The sequence below is a fragment of the Grus americana genome, chromosome 6 (genome assembly GCF_028858705.1).
Source record: "Grus americana isolate bGruAme1 chromosome 6, bGruAme1.mat, whole genome shotgun sequence".
NCBI lineage: Eukaryota > Metazoa > Chordata > Aves > Gruiformes > Gruidae > Grus > Grus americana.
In genome coordinates this window covers 19,350,921-19,370,429 of record NC_072857.1, presented here as the reverse complement: position 1 = coordinate 19,370,429, position 19,509 = coordinate 19,350,921, and the positions used below count along the sequence as shown (strand labels likewise).

The window sequence follows — 19,509 nt, the reverse complement described above, 5'->3', positions numbered from 1 at the left end:
ACTGCCTTCTGTCAGAATTCTACTTTTATAGAAACTAAAAGAGGGAAGGCAAAGAGAGACAGAATCTGTGTAGAAACATATGCACAGATACTAAAAAAAGTGAGGGACTGCAATAATAGTTATGTCAGTGAACTCAGATATGGGAGACTCACTTTGGAGCTTTGACCTAAATCAACCCCAGCAGGAAGTAATATATCTGCAGATCTATTTAAATGCTTTCTATTTGACTACAAACTCTATTTTAGACATTTTTTAAAAATTCCTCATAATTTCTTCTCAGAACCAAAGTACTTCACCAGAAAAAGTTTCAACTTAGAAAAAATTAATTTAATAAAAATTTATGGTTAAAAGACATGTTCACTACCATGCAAGTATCTACAAAGTAACTTTTAGAAGAGCATGATATTTACAGCATGTTCGTCATCCATTCACTATCCCTAGTCAATCAAATCACATAGTTTGGTTTTTTTCCTTACTCAATTCCTTCTTCATTTTTTTTTCTTCTGGACATAATTCAGCTATTCTAAGAAACTGAATATTTCACCTTAGTATTTCATCTGCAGTATTACCAGTTTGCATAGAAAAAACTGTGCATTGTAACCTAACAAGCTATCTTTTCTACTTCTACAAAGAATGACTATCTGCACACACAAACAGTGGTTTTCTGAATATACCCATACATCATGTAAAGGAGTGGACAGATGTCTCTAAAACATGTCTTTGTTAAAGAAAGAACCAAATCCATAACTCAATAAATGACAAAGTTGAAAGTCACATCACCCTGTCTCCACAAGGTACTCAGAAAAACACGAAGAGAAATAAATCCAACTGTACCTTGTTGGAATCGGAACTTCAGCTAGTCCCGTAAGCAGCACTGCAGGAGATAACCTAACAAAAGCAACAACTGCACGGTCCAGGAACTCCAATTCACCAACTAAGATGTTTGATGCTTCAGCTCCAGGTGGTATCTTTTTCATGAAGTGTAGGTCAACCTGGAAAAAGTATATTAAATTACAATCTAAAAGCTGTTCACACAGATTTTTCCCCATTTTTTTGACAGAGACTTTCTTGTCACTGCACTATAATCTTAGTTACTGCAATTATAGAGTTTCTACTATTCTTGTCTGCTGAATAATTTTTTTAAATAAAAATATTTCCCAAAACCAAACAGCTGGTCTTTCATCATTTGACTAATTTTTCTTGGAAACATAATTAAAGTAATGCAGAATTAATTTATAAAGACAACAAATCGCATTCAAAATCTTGTTAAGAATACGGTATTAATTTCCTTTAATACATTTTATCAATAATTCATCACAGCATCAATAATTTATAACAGAATCAATAATTTATAACAGTAAAAGAAATGAGACATCTTATTCTTCCATAATTAACAATTCTAGAAATCATTGTGCTGGTTTTGGCTACGATAGAGTTATTTTTCTTCATAGTAGCTAGTAAGGGGCTGTGGTTTGGATTTGTGCTGAAAATAGTGTTGATAATACAGAGATGTTTTAGTTACTGTTAAGCAATGCTTACACAGAGTCAAGGGCTTTTCTACTTCTCACACCACCCCACCAGCGAGTAGGCTGGGGGTGCACAAGAAATTGGGAGGGGACACAGCTGGGACAGCTGACCTCAACTGACCAAAGAGATATTCCATACCATACGACACCATGCCTAGCATACGAAGTTGGGGGAAGAGGAAGTAAGGGGAGGACATTCAGAGTGATGGCATTTGTCTTCCCAAGTAACCATCATGTGCGATGGAGCCCTGCTTTCCTGGAGATCACTGAACACCTGCCTGCCGATGGGAAGCGGTGAATGAATTCCTTGTTTTGCTTTGCTTGCGTCCGCAGCTCTTGCTTTAGTTATTAAACTGTCTTTATCTCAACCCACGAGTTTGCCCACTTCCACTCTTCCAGGATTCTCTCCCCCATCCTGCCAGGGTAGGGAGTGAGAGAGCAGCTGCATGGTGCTTAGCTGGTGGCTGGGGCTAAACCACAACAGGTTTTTTTTGGCATCCAACATAGGGTTTGAAATAATGACAGATTTGATTTGAATGTGCTAGATCAAATTTATAGCTGTTACTGCTGTTTAGCTATTAATTGGCAGGCTCTTGTGTTTGCCATGGGGCTTGCTTGCCCTACTGTATAGTACAGTCTAGTGTTTGTTAAGTGGCTACTTTTTGCTTCCACTGTTTGCTGTAGTGCTGTACTGCTCATCATCTTACTGTGCTGTGCCTGGGAGCATTTTGATAACAACAACCACAATGCCCCTGGGCAGGGCATCACTGCTGTTTCTATGCTGCTGTACTGGACCAACTGGAACTCCAGTGAGAACTCAAGTCCAAGGGACTGTGAGCTGTGGATGAGCCCATGCGGAAGCAGGGCACTCTGAAGCGTCTGTGGCCATGGTTATGTCTGTGCCACAACAGCTACACCTCTGACGGGATTGTGGCCCAAGGATAAGTCCACGGTGGAGAAGGTACACCTTGAAGCATCAGTGGCTGTGCATGGGGTCATGCTAGAGCACCTCAAAGCATGTGGCCATGGATAAGCCCACGACAGAGCAGGTTTACTTCTGAAGGGACTGTGACTGTGGGTAAGGCCACATTGGAACCTGGTATATCTCTGAAGGCATCGTGGCCCACGGAGAAGGCCATGCTGGAAGAGGTGCAACTGTGGCTATGGTCAAGTCTATGCTGCAGCAGGTATACCCTGGAGAGACTGTGGCTCATAGATAAGGCTCCACTTGGAGTAGGTACACCCCTAACAGACTGCAGTCTGTGGACCAGGGGCAAGGGGAGCAGTTCATTGTAATGTTAAACCTGATGGTCTCATCCAAAGGGACCAAGGTGCAGATTGTAATGGATATTCCCTTAAATGGTTGTAACCCATGATTTGAATTGCATGTTATGGAAATTACTATAGCAGGAACCAATGGAGGGCATGCCTCACAAGAAGTAGTGCAAGTGCAGCAGTGACCTGGCTATGGTGTCCAGTAACTCCATGCAACACACTCTTGTCCTGAGTGACCACCGTAACACATGGAGCCCAAAGTCATGGACTAAATGAATCCAGTGGACATTTTGTGTACATTTACGGACATTTTACAGACTTTTACAGGGGTGGTCCACAGACTAAGGGAATGATATCTGTGTATTGTATCAAAGAATGGGAAGGTGGTTAATGAGGTCGTATTGGATAGCGTGGTCCCTGAGCACAACCTAAATGGTATGGAATAAGAGGTGGAGAATGTGCTGGTTTTGGCTGGGATAGAGTTAATCTTCTTCATAGTAGCTAGGTATGGGGCTATGTTTTAGATTTGTGCTGAAAACAGTGTTGATAATATAGAGATGTTTTAGTTATCACTAAGCAGTGCTTACACAGTCAAGGCCTTTTCTGCTTCTCACACCACCCACAACAATCATGAATTCATAGTTGCTGTATTATAATCTCAATGAGAAGAACAACAGGCTCCACTACACGTAATCTTCCTTCTACTACACTGAGATGTATTTTTGTTTCCAGATTTAATGGAAGACAGTCGCCCTTCTGCTGAAAATGACAGAAAATAAGCTATAACCATGATTGCCTCAAGAGTAAACTGAAAGAGCAAAGTAGAATAAAAACTCTGGGGTTTTAAGGAAGTGATGCTGACTTTTACAGGAAAGGTAGGAAAAGACAGAGAAACAGCTTCATCAGGACACTGGTATATAAGCTCAAGGTATTTGCCTAGGAATGTGTTCATTTGTATTTATTTCCTCAGTATCAGTCTAGAATTTACTCTGTAACAAAGATCAACATGGAGTAATAGAGTATATAATGTATGTTTGATTTCATTATGCACCAGTATTGTCTGCATTTCAAGATGCATGAATTTTGTCATTTGCTTTCCTTTTATTAATCTAAACACAACAACAGCAACCAAATCCAATATAAACTGTTAAAGTGGACCATTTTAATGTCTATCTTACAGCCATCTGTCAGTACTAGTTTGCATAGTTTTTGGTAATATTTAGAAAATTGTTTTCTTGCAAATGGCTCTGGCACTAAATCAGAAATCAGATATAACACAGTTGCCTGTGTAATGAAATCTTATTTCCCTGAGATCACAAAGAGATATCTAATGCTACCCTAAGCTACTCTAGAACGACAACCAAACACTTCACAAAGGTAAACAAGCATCAGGTCAACCTTGAAGGCTGGAGTCCAAGTACTTTTTCAAGGTAAAATATCAGTGAGGTAAATTCTGTTCCCCACTCAAATAACAAAATAACTCTTCAGGGTTAAATACAAAACCCAAATAGATTCACTTTGCACCTCATTTTGGTGTCATAGGTCATTTACAGTTGAGAGAAAGGAAGGAGTCATTCTGGTACATAGCATTCTGTACCGATTTTACCTTGTGAAAGGATTTAACGTTTAATAATTGATGCCTCATGTACAACATGCTACAGTTGTCACCTTAAGGTCCCACTAACATAACAGATCACAGGATCAAGATTCAAATCTGAAATAAACATTCAGTCTCCTGTCTACCAGAAGTATTTCCAGATACAGTACAGTATTTATCAGCTTGAGATTCCAAAACCATTTAGGTAGTGAACAGAGTCCCAGTTAAAAGGAAAGTAACTGGCAGAGAAGCATCCAACTGGGCAAATACACCCGAACCCCGGGTGTTGCTTCCACTACATAATGAGAGCAGAGATGGCCCTGGAGTGAGTTTGGGGCAATGGCAGAAGCTACATCCTTTGAATGCTTCGTATAACCTATCCATCATATATCTCTTATCCTAAGAGGTCTTCAGCTGCATAGATGTCACCTGCATCTTAATCTGCACCCAACCTGTGCCACAGTCATGACCTGGCACTAAATACTCCCAGCAAGCTCCAATTAAACATAAAACTAAATAATTAACGTGGAGGCTATTACCCTCCAGGGCAACTCAAGGACTGAAAACAGTGGTGGGGGCCTCCGCTAGAATCAAACATAAATTGACATGAAGACAAACAGAAAACACAACATGACTTCTTAGGAAAGCCCTGACATATATTAATCAAATGTATTTATAAGCAGGGCCAAGCAGTATTCAAAACCAAGTCAATTATTTCACATGGCACTTGAAAGACCAAGCTCTGTCAGCACAGGACTGGGGTTTGGTTCAGAAATACTGTTTCCATGTGGAGCACAGGAACGTTGCCCTGAGAAGCGATGTGGGTGCAGTGTCTTTATGCATTTCATATTTCAGGACAACTAGGGTCCCCTTCAGCCTCTGGCATAGGAAGCAAAGACCAGCCAGTTGCAGTTGTTAAACTGCCATTCCCATCCTGCTCAGACACAGGATAAAGTGGTGCTGTGACAGATCACCTTTGTATCGCCCTGGGAATACAAAGTCCTCTTCCTCTGGGGACACCATGAGGAGTGACACATTTACAAGTACAAACATCAGAAACTACATCTCCCTCTCTGTGCTACTGAAGTAACAGTCAAGAATGCTTTTCGTGATTGTCTCTCACATTATTCATAAATAGATACCAATACAATCAACACAGTCTCAGTGCTGTATTCAGATTAAGTCAGCTTGTTCAATCAGCTCCAAAATTTGGAATATTAGAAGTAGCTGAAGGGAGATACATTAGCAAGGAAAGGATATGTGAGGTAGTCAAAGGTGCTTTTTTGAAGAAGATACATGAAATTAATATGTGGAACAAAATTAGAGCAAGAAATCACAATACCCAAGAGAAAATTAGTGTACTGCTCTACTTTCCTCTCAATCTGTGCATGTAATTCCAATTATAACCGTTGGGAGTTACTGCAATAGCACATTTCAAGGGGAAATTGTACTTTACTTCTCTATCTTCAAAAGGATAAATGGCTCTACTTAAAGGCAATCAAAAAAGGTATTTAGATTACAATCCTTCACCATTATTTCATTCCTGCAAACAAAAGTTGTTTCTTTCATATTCCTGACATCCTTGTTGGTATCTAACACTACTGAGGCTAGCCTCTTCTCAGGCCAGTTTAAATAGGAAGAACTCTTTTGATCAGCAAAGCTACAAAAATAGTGAGTGAAGGATCAAATGATGCAGCCTCCATTCTTGTTTAACACAAACATCGTGCAGCTAGATAACAGACTGGGATTTTGATCCTGCAACACTCAAAGCAATTGGGGAAATGTGCAAGAAAAGCACTAGTGAAAGTCATGTCATTCCCTTTGGGTTGCTATGCTTTGTGCACAGCTTAATTTTGAATAGACGGCTTTATTTATATTTGATATCCTTTACAAAATTTTACATCTTGATATTAGAACACTTGCCAAAACAATTAGTTTTAGTTAACACTTTTAATCTAAATAGCAGGAAGCCAAAATCATACTTGACTTTTTAAAAGCATTATAATCCTTATTTTAAATATTTTAAAGTATTGGCATTCAATTTTTAACAACTTGTCATTGTTTATAGATCTCCTTGCTGCCTCTGTAGAAATGTGGTCGGTAATACATGCCCAGCCAGCCTCCCTTCCTCTCACTGTCTTTGACAAAAAGATCTGTTTCCCATCTTTATTTCAGCCATACACCGTTCCTAGGCTGGCACGTTCAGTCAAGAATTCAAATGGTGCAAATAGCTACTGCTGCTAGGAAATAAGTCTGGCACCAGATGGAGCAATCACATAACTCTACTTTTAGCTCAGTTGCACTAACATGAAGATTCAACAGACTCAAAGTGCTGTTCTTCAGAATTTTGGTTTAAATCACCTTTCTTCACTTACTCAACCTTTGTTGTATTAACGTGTCAGCTGAAGTCATCTATCCCTGTCAGGTCTGTCATCTGTATCTAATGTGACAGTTTGTTTTAGGTACATACAGACTTTTTAAACAAATTAGGATTCTCCTTTACATTAAAGCTGAGAAACTGTTTGCTTTTCTTTGCTAGCTAACATTGAACTGTCATTGCAATCTCCAATACTGAACAGTTAACATCTTTTGTCAAGTGTACTGAAATATCTTGGCTTGCCAGAAGAATTAAGTTATAGGTTTACAGAAACACATTCTGTTTGAGACATCTGGAATCCACGAGTTCAGGTTATAAAAAGCATAGTTTGCATTCATGCACTACTTCTACAAAAAGTAAAAATCTGAGAGGTAAATCTGAATTATAAGAATTCTGAATTACTTTCCTGCTTAGATAATTTTCTGTTAATTTGTAAAAATTCCCCCTCCAAATATACACCTGTGATATCATCATGCAATAAATTTATCTATGTTCCTAAACTGTGATTTCCTGCTGCCAGGAATTTACCAAGGAAATGAAAAATTCTTGTTTGTTATATATAAACTGTGTTGCAGTGCACACAAAACTTTAATGCTGAAGTCAAATTTGCACTTCACAGTTTTTCCTGATTCACATGGATTCATTTTATTTAATTTAAATGATCTATTTGGTAGTCAGGAAGCTCTCTTCACCATCAATGAACACTTACCTTGCTAAAGTCAACAGTGCTGTTTTCTCTGCTTACATCATTTTTGTTTTCAATACAGGCTGGAGCAGACTGTGGGGAAACAATCTGACCTGCTAAAAAAAGTACCATTATTACAGAATACTAACGATTACTTCTATAAATAAAGCAACATCTAATGAAGTAGTTGTCAAAGAACTATATACATTTCATATCGTATGTATATGAAGCATCTAAACATGGCATTTTAATTAAAGACTTATTTAGAATACCACGTTCTCAAAAGACAGAACGCACAGTGAGGAATGGGAGAACATACTTTAGAAAATGTAAAAGATACTCTTGAATATTGGAAGACAAATTTTCTATGCCAATTAAAGCTTACAATTTTTAAGATATTATATTGAGGATAGTCCTGCATTCATATAGTAAGTAATTTGAGGGGCTGCCAATTTTGGGCAATATCTGTCTACAAGAATACTCCTCACTGAATAAAACAGGATTACTACTTTCCATAAATTTACTCATGTGTATAAGAATGTCCTGATTATAACAACAACTACAAAACCCAGCATAAAAGTGGGCTGCTGTAAAAATACATGTATTGGAAATTAAAATGATTTAAAAAACTCAGTATTGAACAATGTGATTACTGACATGTGTAAAACAAATGTTTCACCAAACATATTTTCAAAAATATCCACTGAGGATTTTGTATTTTATAGAAGTTTTAAAAATATCTCAAAATGAGAAGTGTTTAAACATGCCTCAGTCTCGTGTAAGCAAACAGTAAGCCTTGCGACCAACAAAATTTCGCTAGTGAAAGCTGAAAAACAGGATTAAGTAACAAGTATATGTCACATAAAGTATATTTTTACTTAATGCCAACATCGCCCCTGTGCATGGCCAGAGGCCACCACACACACACTGAGGGTGTGGGGCTGGTAACAGGACAGGACGCAAACCCCACTGGGTGATGGGCCATTCCCTGCTTGCCTTCGCTCTTCCTCCCTCCCTGACATGGCAGGAGCCACGCACAGCTGTGAACACCACAGGAAAAAGTACCAAATATATAAAGCCAACTATCTCTTACTGCCCTAACACATACCCAGGAATAACTACATAGTCCAACTGGCCCAGAGTCAGCATCTCATGCCCAGCATATATTTGTTTCCATAGCAAATAAAGTCTCTCATATGACTGAGAAATGATGATGTGAAAACATTGGTTCTGGCGAAAAGCAACCTAAACTTGCACAGTAACAAAGACCATATGTTCACGATACTTGAAGATGAAGACAGGCTGAAAGTCCTAAGCTAGGCGCATCATCTGGGGCAATTCAACAATCCACAGTGTGTCCCCTCACACTGCTGTTACGCGCACTTGCAGTCCAAGCACGTCCTCAGCCACAGCCAGGAAACAGAGTGCTTCCCAGTCTGAACAGGACAGGAGAATCTCAACCATTGCCAACATACTGAAATATCCAGCTTCCGCCACAGCTGAGCACCACAGTATCCCTGTCTATGTCTGGTCATGAATTCCCAGTTGAAACACTTGCTTAAGGAAAAGGACGGTTTTCATGAAAATGAACATCTCATTTTCCACTAGGCAAATCTCCCATGACACAGAACAGTTTTTAGACTCTTGCACTGCATCCTGGTAGCATAGCCAGAGAGATTTCACTTTGATTAGGAGGTATGGGAACAGAACGTTTTACAATGTATTGCTAGAAATCTTATTATTAAATGTATCAATCTTTAAAATGTAAATATGTCAATTTTCTCTCTGCTTCAGGATAAGGACAGATCAAAACAAGAATAAAAATTAGGGCTTTTGTTCAGCACTACAGTGAAATAAACAGAGAATGGCAAAAAACCAGACATGACAAGCTTGTTAACCTAACCAAGTAGATAAAACTGAGTCAGGATTAGAATTTACATATGACAAGAATAAAGGATTGATTTCAGAAAGCCACGTATTAATGTAACTTAAAAGAATTCACATTAAAAAAGACTATTAAATCCTAAATGTCACAAGAGGCAGCTTTTGCTGCCAGAAATTATTAAACATACAAGATGCCTGTAACAGTCATTCAATTTGTCTGTTTTAATTAGAACTTAAAACCACTAAACCAGTGAGTTCCATCATTGTTACACCATCACCTTTACACCATGTATCCCCATACACTACCTCGCACTGTAATTTTTTTCTGTATTGCTAATTTAGCAGTCTTAGAAATATTTTCATTAGAATCAGCCTGTAGTATTATAACTTAAAAATAATTAATGCATAAATTTTATTTCTGGACTATTTTGGAAATTTTAATAATGTAACAAAAAAAGCCTTCCACTAATTCTAATAGAGAAGCCACGAAATGTTCAGGGAAAATTTCTGCCCTAAGTTACTCCCAGAAAACTTTAAATCTAGTAACATTAAACCTTAACTCTTAATTTCTTCCTTTTAGACACTCCTCTATATTCTAGGATCTATAATAGGGAAATACTTGTAATAATTACTCATACTAATATACATACTATGTTATAAAGATGTTACAGGAAAGCAACAGAAATAGTAGTTCATTATATTTCTGTTGCTAATTAGGGATTTACTTTTTCTTTTTTGACCCAAAAATTCAGGAAAATGAGCGCAGGGATATCTGCCAGGGAGATAAAAATATTGACCAAGAAAGGAGTCAGAGCATGGACCACCTGTTATAAATACTGAAGTTTTAACATCATAATTGGAGGTGTCAAAAGCCTCTAATCAATTAGCATAACAGTCCAAAGGCTAACTTTTAAACATTTTGTCCACTTTTCTTTTAGGAGAAAAATATGTAAAAATATACATAGTAGGAAATAAAAGCCACAACCAGTAAGTATGTGAAGTTTATAAGAATAGCATATGTTCTTTTTCTGTGCCAACAGAAGACCTCAAACTTTGATTTACCCATATGCTGGAGTAATCTGAAAGAACACAAGTTTTACCTTGAGGCAGTAAGAGATGTTTAAATAGCTCTGCAACTTAAGACAGCTTTCTGGATCTTGGAACAAGAAGTTTGGGGTTTTTACTGTATTGAAAAACAATCAAAGATACAAGGTAGACAAGACAGGTAATTTCACTTTTCACATGATAGTCACAGGAAAAGTTTTTTAAAGAGTATCTTAAACACACTGCAGGATGTGTGCTTCTTATGCAACAATACAGTCGGTAAAATGCAAATGTGGAACTTGGTCTCTGTGTGGCCCTTCAAGAGAAAGTAAGACAAAAAGTACTGAGTTTTGGAGGGATTTTCGCTCCTATACACATTTAGTTTGTTAAATGCCTATATATTTTGCACTAGATAGTAGGTAGATGCAGTGGTATAGCGGCCCTCTCCCTAGGACAGGACTGCAACACTACACAGTTATTTTTATATGTGGTAGCTTCTTCTACTTCTCAGCTATGAAGCCACAAAAATCCATATATTAATTTAATTTTGTGTATAATTTCATGTTGACTTAAAGGAGATGTCTTTGGGGTGACAGCTGTTCAGCACGTGAGTAATTCCCAATAGGGTAGGACCAAAAGCATACTGATGGCAACGTAGTGAACATTTGCATCACCATGCTACGCTGGTTTTCCAACATCATTAAAAATAGTCAGTTTGTTAAAGTGTGTTGGCAACTATATATGTGCTTTATCCTCAAGCAGCTTTTAATTTCAGCAACTGATTTTTACCTCTGAATGAAGGACAGTTCTCAGCAACATGATGGTCCCATGAAGCAACAAGCAATTAAAGAGCTATGTGAATGAAGAGGGGAATCATAGAATTGTTCAGGCTGGAAAAGACCTTTAAGATCACCAAGTCCAACTGTTAACCTAGCACTACTAAGTCCATCACTAAACCATGTCCCTAAGCACCACATCTACACGTCTTTTAAATACCTCCAGGATGGTGACTCAACCACTTCCCTGGGCAGCCTGTTCCAGTGCTTGACAACCCTTTCAGTGAAGAAATTTTTCCTAATATCCAATCTAAACCTCCCCCGGCACAACCTGAGGTCATTTCCTCTTGTCCTATCGCTTGTTACTTGGCAGAGGAGACAGACCCCCACCTGGCTACAACCTCCTTTCAGGTAGTTGTAGAGAGCGATAAGGTCTTCCCTCAGCCTCCTTTTCTCCAGGCTAAACAATGCCAGTTCCCTCAGCCACTCCTCGTAAGACTTGTGCTCTAGACCCTTCGCCAGCGTTGTTGTCACACCGCACCTAGACTAAAACAAAACAAACCAAGCAAGAAATGCATTTTCTCTCTGATTTCCACCAAAATGTCAACAGTCACCACTGCATCAAACTGTCACTGGAATCCAAGTTTTCTCCAAATTTTATCTTTACAATATGGGAGCATTCAAAGAACTATGTCTAAAAGAAAAAAAAGAAAAAAACCCAAACTAACACCAAACCATAGCCAGGCTATAAACATCTGCTCTGATAAAAACATTTGCGATGTTTTATTACTTGAGTTGGCAATGTGGGGTTTAGGCTGGTAAGAATGGTGAAAGCATAAACCACCAATAAGAAGGAATAAGAGCAGCAACAGCCTTGCCATTTATTCAGCTTTTCCATGCCCTACCCTTGCCAGTTCAATTTCAGCTCTCTCAAGTAAAATGTTTATTTACTCATTGTATGGGGTACATAGAATATTTTATTTTTTAAGAGTGCAGTGTAGTACTTTGAGTCCTTATACATCTAAAGTGTAAAAGCCTTGATTTATCCTGCATTCCATCCACATAAAACATGAAGAGTTGCGTTCCTTGAGAATTCATCAGAGCGCCACTCAGATTTTTGAAAGTATCAAACAAATGCACAATGTGTTATCATTAAAATATCCTGCCTCATACAAAGGAACTCAATACCTAACAGATAAACCACACTAAAATGGGTGTAAGGCTTATATATGTATTAAAAAGCCAGTATCAGCACAGTTTGTAAAATTATATTTTAAATTGGTGTATGTAAAAAATGAGTGTTCTTTTCAGATAATGTGAAATTGCCAGAGCTTTGAACAGAGCAAGAATTCACACAAAATATACTATGTCATGCAAAGCCAAGCCACGTAAAAATCAAAATCCATCAAAATAAGGTCCATATTTGTTGCACTATAGATGTTCGCATTTGCAGAGCTCAGCATTTTGAGACTATTAGTCTTGCCAAATTAAAAAAAAAAATTAATCCAAGTAAATCAGTGTCACATGCAACATACTCTTACTCCCTAAAATGTAAAGCTCAAGACAGTTAACTATGTGTATTGTATTTATTAATCAAAATCTAAGAGGTCTCTAGAACACCAATGATGAAACCCAAGAACGATGTGTTCAGATACAAATCACAGTTAATGGAAACAAACTGGATGCACTTGACACATGAAAGAAAATTGACTCAGATAAGACGTTTCTAGACCATATAAGATTTCTTCCCATTCAGGGGAAAAAAAAAAAAATCTGATTTGCAAGCCAGCTATAACAATCTTCAGGCTTTTCACTGCAACTAGTCACCAATTTTCCAAATCTAAATGGACACACTGTCCATATCAAAAAAATCAAGGATTGAAAAACAGTAAGTTTTCCTAAGTATGTGGTAAAATTCTAACATAACAGAGCAGTGATACCATCTTGGCAGGCTGAATTGTATAAGTACTTTTAGACCTCTTGGTGCACCACATTTTAAATCAGTGGAGAACCATGTCACTCCCATTGTATCTGCATAACTAGAAGCAGATTTGGTGCTCGCTAATGATACATAATTTAAGAGGATGAAGAAGTCACTTTACCTGTTTTTCTAATGCTAGGCCTGAATCTCAAGCATAATTACATGAAGTCATGCAGTTTTAACTAAAATGCTATGATTTGCAGTTTTACAAATTGATGTGAGAAAATGAACTTATAAAAAATGGCACTTTTTCCCCAAAAAACAACATCATTCCACACAAGCTTCTCTTAAGTGTGCCACAGCTGCTGACGAAGGCCTGAGGTATTTTTTAATCACTATAGCAAGAAGTTGCATGCTGTCAAGAAACTGAGATGAAGACATGGGTGTACATGTGAAATGATCTGAAGCTCAAGCAAGAATAGGTATTCATACTACCTCTGAACCTTCAGGGAGTTTACAGAACCCAAAGGATAGGAGATGAGGAAGATAGAGATGAGATGAGCCTGTTAGAGACAGACACAACAAAGACAGAGCAACATAAAGAAATACAAAGATGAATGATACAGTTTTATACATATAGATTACACATTTTATCATGGGTACAAGGAAACGTGGAAAAAGAATAAATATCAGATGAAAATGTTGGTAAATACAAGTTATATTTTAGTAATATAAAAACTTGTGGATAATACACGTTAAAATATACACATTTGAGAAAAATATGAAATAAGAAATAGAGCATTAGCTAATTTAAGCTAGAATTAACTATCTTTGAGTTTGCCTTCTCTTCAAGGAAAGCAGGAGCGATCCACCTGATCCAGATCCAATACTGCCAGAAAACTTGGGTGTATATATATAGCATTTGTTGTGACTTATTCCCAAAACAAAGGAACACGGTCACGTACCTAGGAATGCCTCCCTACCCTCTTCATATGGCTCCAAGTAACGTCCATCTCTCTCCACGTGGTCGTATTGACATCATAGCTTCACATGCTGTAAGCTAGCTCTGAGTTATGGCATAAATGCTTGAACTGATGCTTAGGAGAGATTAGGAAACTGGGGAAAGCAATAAACAGTGTCACATAACTGGTAATTTAGACTTACTGGGATACGAAAGCATACTGTCCTAAATTAGACACCCAAGCATAGTCTTAAACACCTCTGCGTGTGCTCATACTGCCTTAAAACAACGAAGAAGTCCAAACCAGCCCATCACACTAACTGAAAAAAGGCTTGAAAAAGAACATGTCAAAATAAACTGCTCCAGCAGCTCATACTGTTAACTCTGAAGATCCCCAATTTAATATGTCATTGCTTTCTTCAAGCTCTTTAGCGTACTGATAAACCTCTCCTTGGAATTTCAGAATTTCTCTCAATCAGGCATGATGTGTGGCGTAATGCAATTTTTACACTAATGAAGTGTCTGTTCTGACATCAAGGGAGAAGAAGCACTTATAAATGACATACGTATGGAACAGAAAACAGCCACAAGATCATGTTATTACAGATAAAGAACGCTTCAGCAAGGTGCATGGTAATACAATTTACAAGTCACGTATCATGCATGCTCCTCTCCTCTAGTTCTTTCCTCTTTGAATTTAATCGGTAAAAAGTCTGTTAGATCGCATTATATATATATGTACAGATACACACATACTCTGAAGTCTAGGCTAAAATTGAAATAGTCAGTCAAAAAACCTAAGATGTTTTACGTGATGAAAACTTCTTTTCCTAACTATATTTTCATCAAATCAGCTACTTTCCCATGCCATACACACTTAAATTCTGAATTGCAGAACTCTTTATAAAAAAGCAAGAGGCTTATGAAATTATTCTAGCATTCCTGTAACAATAGAAAGATATTGTATATTTGCAATTGTCTTTGGCTTTTTAGACCATATCATAGGAATTTACAGATACAGCTCTCAGGTATCACAGTGAAATACCTATCGATCTCAAGAAAACGAGTTAAATTGCTAACAAATCAAACTTTCTGAAGATGATTTACCAATCAGGAAGATTCATATTTTTACCTTTTACAGTATTTATGCTAAAATTACTTGCCACTCTCTATTTTGGGTATTTGGTGTCAAATTAGCCTTTAAAAAAAAATAATAATTTTTTCCTGCTCTTATGCCAAATTTGACTGTCGGTTTTTACTGGAACATCAAAAGCAGGCTTTTAATTCTCACAGTTTTGATGCTTAATGAAAAGTGAAAGTTAAACACAGCATGGCAGCATTAAAAATGCATGGTAAATCCATAGCACCCTGACATCTTAGCCCTGTAGAGGATGTGAAGAAAAGCCATTGTAAACAAAAGATAATACTACTAAATACAAAGCAAATTAATTAGATGGCCTGACAGACTCTTAAACAAAGAAAAAATGGAGGGAGAACATATGTACAACTATCATCCAGCAAAGATATCACAGTGGTCTGTCAGCAGCACAGTCATATACTGAATTAAAGTTTATGTCTCCATTTTTACTCCTGAATATCTGGAAATTGGCACATCAATAAATTAGCACAGTCAAGAACTTGGACAAAGAAGGGGGCTTGCATCCTCAGCTGTAGCACATAACCCAAATGGGAAGGGCTTATAGCTCCGAACCACCTAGCTTACAAACTACAGACTGCTGATTGCTATCAGTTAAACCAGCTACACTAACCCCAAATTTAACCAAATCGAGAATTTCCTTTTGTGCAGAAAAAGTGTCCAAGTTCCCCTGCCTCATTTCAACAGGGACAAGTAAGTGGCCCTTCTAAAGCTCCTGGCACTTGAAGTTTCTGAAAACTCTGCTCTCTGACAGATGTGAACGTGTCTCTGAGCTTTAAGCTCATCAGTAGTACCTGAGAGGATCTGTTTTTCTCCCTGCAGTGTTCTACAAATTAAGCTTCTCATCCAGAAAGCAAAAGCAATGATATTTTACTATTTTAATGCATTTTTTAATATTAAAAAGAGAGAACAATACTGTTACTGTTGGCAATACAGAACATTTTACATTCATACATTCTGCACAAAGTCTGTGTGCAAATGGGAATAAGTAGGCTAAAATAATGCCTTCATTGCATTTTACCAGTTTGTCCTTGGGAAACAAAGATGTGTCTCATATTATTGTCAAGAGTGTACTGTAAGGTGTTTATATCTCTTAATTTTGCTTTCTTTTACACATATTTAGCTGATTTTTCTTTTGCCTTCCCCGATCCAAAGTTGTATTTTAATAACTCAGCTTTGTATTATTATGAGAAGCTTGTACAGACGCTCCATGGCAATCTAAAAAGAAATACATAACTGCAGCGAGCATAACACTGTAGCTGAACTCTAGCATTTGGGTCATGAGGCAATGGCAGAAAAAAATAGTCAGAAACCTCGCTGCTACCGCTGGTCAAGCTTCTAAGGACAGCAAAGCTCCTGAAAGCAGAACCTTTCCACGTAGATTCCTGCATAATTTACACACCATGTACTATGGCAAGTTACCCAGGATAAAGAAATAACTAGCAGTATGCCAGAAGAGGTAGCAGTCAGTGTGCCTGAAATTAGGCAGCTCTCCGGGATCATCTCTTTCCCCACTCCTTTAATCCTGGAGTACTGGGGCAATAGTTGTCACTCAGGTCCATGAGCTGCTTATTTGCTGTTGTCTCGAGAAGGGGGAAAAAATGTGATTCCTTTGAAAACCAAGAACTGAGACTGAATTTTCCTCTTCTAAAGCTAACAATAATGTTAGTACAATTCAGGCAATAAAATAGGATTCAGACTTTTTAATGTAACAGGGTAACGGATGGTAAGAGAGAAGCTTAAAATAAATCAACCCGTCTTGGCTTTATCACAAGGCCATAATCTATTTTGAAGAAGTCAATACAGGAGACCGCCAAATGTGCATTAGCACTTAAAGGATGCAAGTAGAAGAGCAATGCTTCAAACTGGTTCAAAGACACCTGTGTCCAAAAAGACTGGGTTTGGAACTCTTCGCTGTAATTTAGATAAAAAGCTGATTTACCTTCATATAAATGTTCCTAAAATTATTTAGATTTGTATTGTTTATGGTGCATTTAACTTAAATTAATATATTGAATATTGAAAGGGATTAAGTGATTTTTTTAACCAGGAGTTAGAGTGCTCCAAGGCATCTCTACATAAGCATGTGAACTGGAATTCAGTAGTTTTTCATCTTGCAAAATGAGCACAGACAAAGGAAAACTGGTAAGAACATGTTTCCCTACTTAGGGAATCACTTAACCACTGAGTATATAAAATTAGTGTCTTTAATACGGACTTAGATGCTGTCCTGATCAGAATCTATTTTTTGGGGAATTAGATAGAAATATGAAGGTTCTCACAAGAAACTTAGGCAAAAGTGAAATGTTTCTGGAGTGAATTACTGCACCAGTTCTACTAACAGACACAGAAACGTTACTGAAATTGAGCTTACAATACTTTCGCAGCTTGCCCTAAGGGTTCTTTTTAAGGAAACCTACTGCTTATTTGTTATGTAGTGCAAAAACCTTATGGAATGCAAGCTGCCATCTTGCATCCTGTGGAAATTGAGGAATATGAACACTATAGCATTAACTTTCTGAAGCGTTTCCTGAATATTGTTTAAAGCCATCAGCAAGAGTTACACAAATCAACAGGAAAGTTGCCTTAAAAAGTATGGACGATCATCCTATTTACTTTTACTCTTGTACATCCATATGCATAATCACACACATCTTAATATTATTTTTTCCTTACTCTTAAAACAATATTTTGGTATAATTAATATTTTTCTATTTAATGTCATCTTCAGATTAAATTAGATGTTGCCTTTTAGGTCTGAGAGTTTTCCCCAGGGAAGCAGCTAGATTTAGAAGTATCTATTATTATACGCTTTATATGGCAATGATTGAAACAAAAAGGTCCTTCCTTGAAACCAAAGTTAATCTTTACACTGACAGCCCCATCTTTCCAGATCAGCTGCAGTACTGCTCCTTCCCCTTCTGCCCTGTGCCTCACAGCACACAACTGACTCTGGCACCCTGCACCTTCCCCGTGCTACAACTGTTTCCTCACTCCCCACGGTGACAGAGAAACTCAGCAGGGCCCTGAACCAAAAATACAGCAGAAGGGACTGACACTTCACTAAAGCTAAGGTGACTTCTGGAAGAAGAGTCACTATAGTCCAATGGTGTTCAGACAAAAATGTTGTGGGTATTGTGATGATACTGGATACAGAGGCTCAGTAATTCTGTAACGTATAATTCTAGTGAGTTAATTGTAAATATTTGCAAAATTTGTCTGCAAGTTTCGTAACAGAGGCCTGTGTTTATGTAAATAAGGAAGAGGCAATAAGAAATTATGTTTCATTGTGATTAACCTATAAGAACAATACAGCTTATAATGGCTTCTGTAAAGCAAGAAAGAAAAAAGTTAAGCCAATATTTTACTGTAGAACCACTCTGCAAACATGCTCTCTCATTTTCATGAACGTGATTTCCCAGATTTTCTGAAAGAACAAGGTATACTTCTTGTGGCATCTCTCCAACTGTCATCTTGAAAATGTTTTTCTCATTTTCCAGCTCCTCAAACTCAACAATGGAATCTGAAGCACCAGTTGAACACTAGCTAATGCATACACTGTCACAGACTTAAAAACTATTCTAACGATCCATTACATTTGAACTAAATAGGCCCTGGATAGTCAACAGAAGTCAAAAATAGTCAAATCATATTTCTGGCACTTATAGTGGAGCATGTCCACAGTTCAGAGCAACACTGTGCAAAGACGCTCAAGCTCAGTCTGAAAGATCGAACAGATTGCCTAAAGCACCATAAGTGTACTTGAGCTGAGCTGCACGGGGGATAACGTGCCATGCCAATTACCAAGGACAGAATGGCACACTAACACAGCTAGCCTGCTTCCAACACCTGGAATATCTCTGCACAGCCCTGAATTATGCAGGATACTTGAATCTCAAATTTAAACAGGTGTGTTACTGAATGCATAAGAGGAAACTCACATAAAAGGTACTACTTTTACACAGTAGCTTTTCAGAGCAGAATCACGCAGAGTTCAAGCTGTGAGTACAAAGTACACGTGATACCGAACAGGCAGGTGTTACTGAAAGCTCAAAATGCAAAATAAAGCAATGCATTACCATTTTTATCCATGGAATGGGGCTCAGACTGCTTCTTTCCAATATCGGCAAAAGATCTCACAATTGGGATCCTATTGCTCAGCTTCTTTTGGTTCTGATGGTGATGCTGTTTCAGTAATGCCTCATGCACTCTGTGACGAACATCCTCACTGAGCTGCCCAGAACCCACCTGCTGGTCCAGAATCATATCTGAAAATATATACATACACATAATAAAAGATGGGACAA

The 19,509-nt window shown here is 37.8% G+C and overlaps 1 protein-coding gene across 4 annotated transcripts in view; it reads right to left on the bottom strand.

Moving 5' to 3' along the window:
- SLC4A10 (solute carrier family 4 member 10) overlaps positions 1-19,509 on the bottom strand; it is a 161,683-nt gene that overhangs the window by 37,242 nt on the left and 104,932 nt on the right. For 3 of the 4 annotated variants that reach the window (XM_054830215.1, XM_054830214.1, XM_054830217.1), the window contains exons 6-8: positions 19,282-19,470; positions 7,485-7,576; positions 835-992 (exon numbers count right to left, since the gene is read on the bottom strand). In XM_054830215.1, the coding sequence (XP_054686190.1) occupies positions 835-992; positions 7,485-7,576; positions 19,282-19,470 (439 nt within the window). The remainder of the gene's footprint in view (positions 1-834; positions 993-7,484; positions 7,577-19,281; positions 19,471-19,509) is intronic. The other variant, XM_054830216.1, reaches the window with a different exon arrangement.